The sequence below is a fragment of the Phascolarctos cinereus genome, unplaced genomic scaffold (genome assembly GCF_003287225.1).
Source record: "Phascolarctos cinereus isolate Bilbo 61053 unplaced genomic scaffold, phaCin_HiC Scaffold_4;HRSCAF=312, whole genome shotgun sequence".
NCBI classification, from domain to species: domain Eukaryota; kingdom Metazoa; phylum Chordata; class Mammalia; order Diprotodontia; family Phascolarctidae; genus Phascolarctos; species Phascolarctos cinereus.
In genome coordinates this window covers 217,620,663-217,627,204 of record NW_027555847.1, presented here as the reverse complement: position 1 = coordinate 217,627,204, position 6,542 = coordinate 217,620,663, and the positions used below count along the sequence as shown (strand labels likewise).

Sequence of the window (6,542 nt, the reverse complement as noted above, 5' to 3'; positions counted from 1 at the left end):
ATATTCTTAAATTTAAAATATGTATGTATGTGTATATATATATTATATATACATATACATATATGTATATATATATATACACACATATATATATTATATATACATATACATATATGTATATATATATATATGTATATATATATATATATATATATATATATATATTATACACATATATATATAATCTCCTCACAAAAACCCTGAAAGGTAGATGCTATTATTATCTCCTACATATAAGAAAGCTGAGGCAGACAAAGCTTTAAGTGACTTGTTCAGGGTCACATAGCTAGTAAGTATCTGAGGCTGGTTTTGAACTCAGATCTTCCTTACTCCAGGGCCAACGCTCCGTCCACTGTATCACCTAACTGTCTCTAAAGTTAATATATACATTGTATGACTATTATTAGGCAAGAGGAAGAATAAGGAAAATATGATGAAAATAGTTTCAAAAGTTACATATTGAATTTATATTATATCCTTAAAAGCAAGTTCTACATAATAGTGACTTGCAGTTTCATGTACAATCCTCTTCTGTTTTACAATGAACATGGAAATGTCCATTTTATTTGGTGGTGTTAAGTATATAACATTTCAAATTATTATTTTTTTTTAAATTTAAAGAAAGGAAATGTGGTTTGAGGTTAAGAAATGAAAGATACCAAAGGCTCTTAGCTATACCATGAATACTTTCTTCAGGAAGAGAGGGTCAGAAGGCACTGAACCACATCACAAAGAGTAAAATTATATCTTAACAAGAAACAACTCATTATAGATGAAACAGTCATTTGGGAATCAGCTGTTTGTGTGTAATCAGATGGTCCATGAGTTAGAGCAAAGTGTAATGTCAACACCACTTTATAATGCAGCTTGAGATCTGGTATTGCTAGGTCACCATCCTTCACATTTTTTTTTAAATTCTCTTGATATTCTTGACTGTAAATGGAGTTTTAAAGCAGGTTTTCTAACCAATGACAATGTTTTCTCACAGAAAGTGTAATTAAATAGGGTTGTGTAGTGAAGAGAATAAGTATTTATTTAGTTCCTGCTACATGCTATGTAGTACCTGCTACATATGCTAAGTGCTTCGCAAATATTACTCTTTTGATCTTCACAACAACTCTGAGGTAGATGTTATTATTATCCCCATTTTGTAGGTGGGGAAACTGAGGCACAGAGAAATTAAGTTCATTGCCCAGGGTCACACAGCTAGTAAGACTCTGATGTCAGATTTGAAATCAGGTCTTCCTGACACTCTACCCATTGAGTCACCTAGTTGCTTGTATGATATGCCCCTGGTTCAATTTGTTGCATATTTTCTGTGGAACTGAATGTCAGGGACTCAAGAGCACCTGTTTTATTCCCTGTATGTTAGTATGACAGCCCAAGGCAAGCTTAGCTCACCAAATTATTTCATCCTGCCTCAGATCTGCATCAGCCATGATATGGGTTATATTAGGCATTCATAGGAGGCAGCTAGGCAGTGGATAGAGCACTGGACCTCGAGTCAGAAATACCTGAGTTCAAATCTGGTCTCAGATAACTTAACAGCTGAGCAAGTCACTTACCCTGTTTGCCTTAATCTGCTGGAGAAGAAAATATTCCAGTATCTTTGCCAAGTTAACCCCATGGTCCATGAGGTGACAATTCAACAACAACAAAGGCATTGAGTTATAAAAGAATTTAAAAATTACTTAATTTAACCATCTGGTTTTACACTATTCTCTCTAGGATCCCCTGTCCCAGCTTGAACCCATACTCATGAGTTGGATCCCAGAAGACATCTGCTACTTTCAGGTTGCAGGGTAGCCTGCAGGTCTATACTTCTAAAACTATAGTTCATGAGTCACCATCAGTGTGCTTCAGATTGATAGCTGGTAGGCACAATTAACTCAAAGCAAAGATATTTATTAACATGATATTGTAAAAATAGTAGCTATAAAACATTTTCCCTATAAACTTGAAGCATACTGTCCCACAAGTACACTTAACAATCATGAGAAGAATGAGCACAAATTCTGAATATGATAGGCACATATGGGCCTCACATGCAACATATGGCCAAGGCAACTCATGCCTTCAGGGTCATGTTGCCCATGCAACTAGACGGCCTTGATATCCTTTCTCTTCCCATGGAGTCATCTTCTCCATAACTTGCATCAGGACTTCAGGGACTTCATGACTTCCCTTAAATCTAAGACTGACTCTCTTCTCTGCTACCCGGGGGTTACGCACATTGAAACTGCTTTTTGCCTGAGAGCTGCTGCATGTCTGTGTCCAAAATCCTGGAGAGCCTCTATTCCCTCAACTATGTCTTGAACTCTCTCAAACTGAAGAACTCCAAAACTGATGGATAGAATGTCTCCTATTGGACAAATGGCTCTGTTGCTAAGCTCCATGGCTGATAGAAGGTAAAAAGAAGAGATAAATCCCTGGTGTACTCTGGTAGACACACAAGGATCACATTCCACAAAAGTTCTCTGGGTCTTGAATGGACTGAATTCAGCTTTTTGTTGATTCTTGGGGACATGGTTAATTTTTACCTAGCCAATGACATTGCCCCATTTTGATTCCATCTGAGAAAGATGTTCACACTCTATAGATGGATAGTAGAATGTTGACACCTTTTTAACACATTAGTACCTCATTATCTGTGATAGAGACCAATTCCTCCTCTTACACACATACTAGAAAACAAGAAAACAAATTAAATATAAGGATATATTTTAAAATACAAGGATATATAACTTGCCTAAGGTCACTAATTCAGAAACATTTATGGAGCATTGTGGGAATTAAAAAGAATAACACAAGAGCCCTTTCCCCTTGGACCTTATAGACTAATAGAACATATATCAGAATTAGAAAGCAAGTGTCACTTAACCCCAATTGCCTAAAAAGAAAAAAGAAAGCAAGTGTTGTGCCTATCAGTCCAATAAATCAACCACCATTTATTTGTTCATATTATGTGCCAGGTACTGCGCTAATTGGGGAGGGAAAAAAGCAAAGCCCCTCCCAGCTTGTGAGCAACAAGAGCTTTGCTACTCCCTCACCCCAACCCCAGTGCCCAGTGAGTAAGATCCTACTACCAACGATTGCGCTCAGTGCCCAGGACAACCCTCTTCTCCTCCCCTCCATGTCCCCCAGCGCGAGCTCAGAAGCTAAAGGTGGCTCGAGCCACCGCGGTCGGTTGAGGGGACCAGGGTAGGGGGGCGGGATGGAGCCGAGCCAGATGGAAAAGAAAGTTTCGGAGCTTAGTCAGTCTCAGCAATCCAAAATTCATTCGCCGTTCACGGTTCCTTTTCGCACGAGCGACAGCCGAGCTAACGACAACATGGCCGAAACAAGAAATTTGGACTCCATGTCTCTGGCGTCCTCCACTCAGCAATCCTCCACGAGGATTGATCTTATCAGTGATGACAGTAAGGAGAGTACAGGCCGAAAGCTGTTGAACATGCTGAGAAAAACTATTAAAGGAAGTGAGGATCAAGAATTAGATGTAGCACAGGCTGTACCAGCTTTGGTTCCACTTGGTGATGTCGTTGGCTGCCTAGCTGTCCATATAAGAAGATGCAGGCATTTTTCACCTATGACCAACTTACAGCATTTCACAAATTTGTTTATTCGCATCACTGTAAACAAGATCATGAAATACACTAAAACTCATTCCTTGAATTGTAAAAATAATGAGAATAGACCTGAAATTAAGTTTGAAGAAGTGAAATACTTCTCTGTACAGGTTCCAAGACGGCAGGATGATGGAAGGAATATGATTTATTTGGAGCTAATGAAATTTGATCATTTGAAAGCATACCCTGTAGTATTGGGAAGTTTTGGCTTACATCTTTATGAAGTAATTCAGAAGGGATGCTTCACAGAAGAATTTCTTATGAGGATTAGAAACCAGATTGTCTGCAAGGTTGAAGTGGAATTTATGTTTTCCTATGGAAACTTTGGTTATGGCTTTTCACATCAGTTAAAACCACTTCAGAAGTTGATTCAGCCATCCATGTTTATGCATATCCCCCCACCTGCAGAAAGAACAGACCCTCTAACAAATGTTATCACACCACAACTAATAGAATATCCAGCCTTCTTATCGCCAGACCTGAATGTTACTGTTGGGACGCAGCAAAAACAGACTCATTCATCATCTCCCATAAGACTTGAAAAACTTCAGCAACAACCTCGAGAGAGACTTGAAAGAATGAAGAAAGAATACAGAAATCTGAAAACATGGGAAGAGAAATCTAGATATTTAGACCAAATTCTTCGCATGAAAACAGACCTGAAAGACGCTAATGATATTGATGGTAATGATGCCATATTTATTAAGCATGATTCTCCACCTCTAGCAAGTTTCTCCCAGACACTAGAATACTCACTAAAAAAGCAAGAGGTTAAACCTCTTCTATCTGAGTTTCCTATCAAAACACCTGAACTTAAGAAGAGGCTGCCACTGGCAGAAATGAGAGAGTGGTCTCCAGATTTATGTTTAAATCTTCAAGGAGATGCTGAAACAAAAAATGAAAGCCTTCCTTCTCCTTTACCTCCTGTTTCATTAAGAGAAAAAGAAATTCGTGTAGACTCTATAGATGAAAGAGATGAACTAGTATGTGAAAACATTGGCCCTAAAGGAGAAATGTCAGAAAGATGGATCACAGGCTTGGCTTCACCAAAAGTAAAACCAAAACAGAGCCATATAAGCCCAGGAAGAATAAACTTAATTCAGTCAGAAACAAAGTTGAAAAGTATCATTTTAAGCCCATTTAGAAAAAAGAGAAGCACAGATGAACTTGAATTAGAAACAAAAAGGCAAACTTTAAAGCATGAAAGCAAAATGAGCTCAGAATTTCTTCAGGAGCTAAAAGAAGACATTGAAGCAGTGGCAAGGATGCGTCTTTCTCGACATGTTTCCTTTAATATTTTGCAGGAAGCTACAGAATTACCTTCAAGTGAAGATCTGCTAAAAAAAGATAAGTTTGAAAAAGATATTAACTTGGATGAAGCTAAAGACAAGGATGAGGAAAGGGAAAAGTACAAGGAAGGAATAGGTGAAAAGAATAACGCAGAGGAAGAAAAGTGAGGGCACCAACTATCATGGAGGACAGGGAACTTGGACTTGGAGGAGCACCCAGTAGACACCAGCCAGGACTCTTCAAATAATAAAAAGGAAGATTTGCATTTGACCTCATTTAAGCATCTTGAAAAAGCAAATGCAAAAAGCAAGGTTTGACTGGGGAAGAAGCCCAGATGATTACCGATACCCATTCAAAAATCTTATAAGACCAAATACTGCTCCAGAGTTTAACAAATGAATAAACCCACATAAGTCATCAACATTTCTGTGTATTACCAACAAAGTCCAGCAGTAAGAGTGGGAAAAGATTTAAAATAACTGTCGACAATATAAAATACTTGGGAGTCTACCTGCCAAAACAAACTCGGGAACAATATGGGCACAATTACAAAACATTTCACACAAATAAAGACAGATCTAAACAACTGGTAAAGTACCAATTTCTCATGGGTAAGCTTAGCCAATATAATAAAAATGACAATTCTTCCTAAATTAACTTACTTATTCTGCACCATACCAAATTACCAAAAATTATTTTATAGAGATAAAAAAATAATAACAAAATTTACCTGGAAAAACAAAAAGTTAAGAATATCAAGGGAATTAGTGAAAAAAAAATCTGAAAGGAAGTGGCCTAGCATATTATAAAGTGGTCATCATCAGAGTTTAACAAATGATTGAAAGAATGCTTTGGGAAATTTAAAACCCCATGGGTGGTTTCAGTAGGTTTATTTCATGTAAATGTTACAAACCCAGGTCTAGAGGAATATAATTAGAAAAAAGACCTAGAAGTCTTGAAGAAATTCAATCACTTACGATATTCTACAGCTGTTAAACAGTTCATATATGAAACAGAAGTACAAGAATGGTATGAAGTGTATCATGAATCTCCTTACTAATGAAATGTATATGGGTCAGTCCTCTTAGCAGTTCACTACAAAATTTCATCTTGTTAGAGTTGTTTTCACTGAAATTCAAATATTTATGATGCATTTAAAAAAAAGGCAAAAATAGTCCCTGCTCTTTAGGAGCTTAGAAAATACTTGGACAGACAACATGTAGAATCAAAAGACCCAAAATAAGTAAAAAGAGCAGACAGAAGGTAACCTGAGGGGATGGGACTTTGGAGGGCTGAGGACTCCTGCAGAAGGTGGGCTTTGGGCTGTTTTGAAGGAAGCCTGGGAAACTAAGAGATGAAGGTGAGGGAAGGAGAATATTCCAGGCATGGGAAACAGCCAGTGTTAGGGTATGGGTATGGAAAATGTCATGTCATGTGTAAGGAACGAGTAGGTCACTGTGGCCGGATCATAGAGTACATGGCTGATAGCAGAATGTAGAAGAAGACTGGACTGGTAGAAAGAGATGTGGCTGTAAGCAGCATCAAGTGCCAAAGGGTTTCATATTTAATCCTAGAGGTAATAGGGAGCAATTGGAGTTGAGAGTGATATGGTCAGACCCCTGCTTT

General features: G+C 37.8%; 1 protein-coding gene across 1 annotated transcript; it reads left to right on the top strand.

Annotated features, from left to right (window-relative positions):
* The first annotated feature begins 3,214 nt into the window (after nt 1–3,214).
* LOC110202494 (cation channel sperm-associated targeting subunit tau-like) lies at nt 3,215–5,582 on the top strand. The gene has a single exon (XM_020978677.2). The coding sequence runs from the start codon at nt 3,215–3,217 to the stop codon at nt 5,081–5,083; it is 1,869 nt and encodes a 622-aa protein (XP_020834336.1). The 3' UTR covers nt 5,084–5,582.
* The last annotated feature ends 960 nt before the right edge of the window (nt 5,583–6,542 follow it).

Excerpts from the sequence above, each read along its gene's own strand:
- LOC110202494 (XM_020978677.2), top strand. The coding sequence starts at position 3,215 with ATGGAGCCGAGCCAGATGGAAAAGAAAGTTTCGGAGCTTAGTCAGTCT.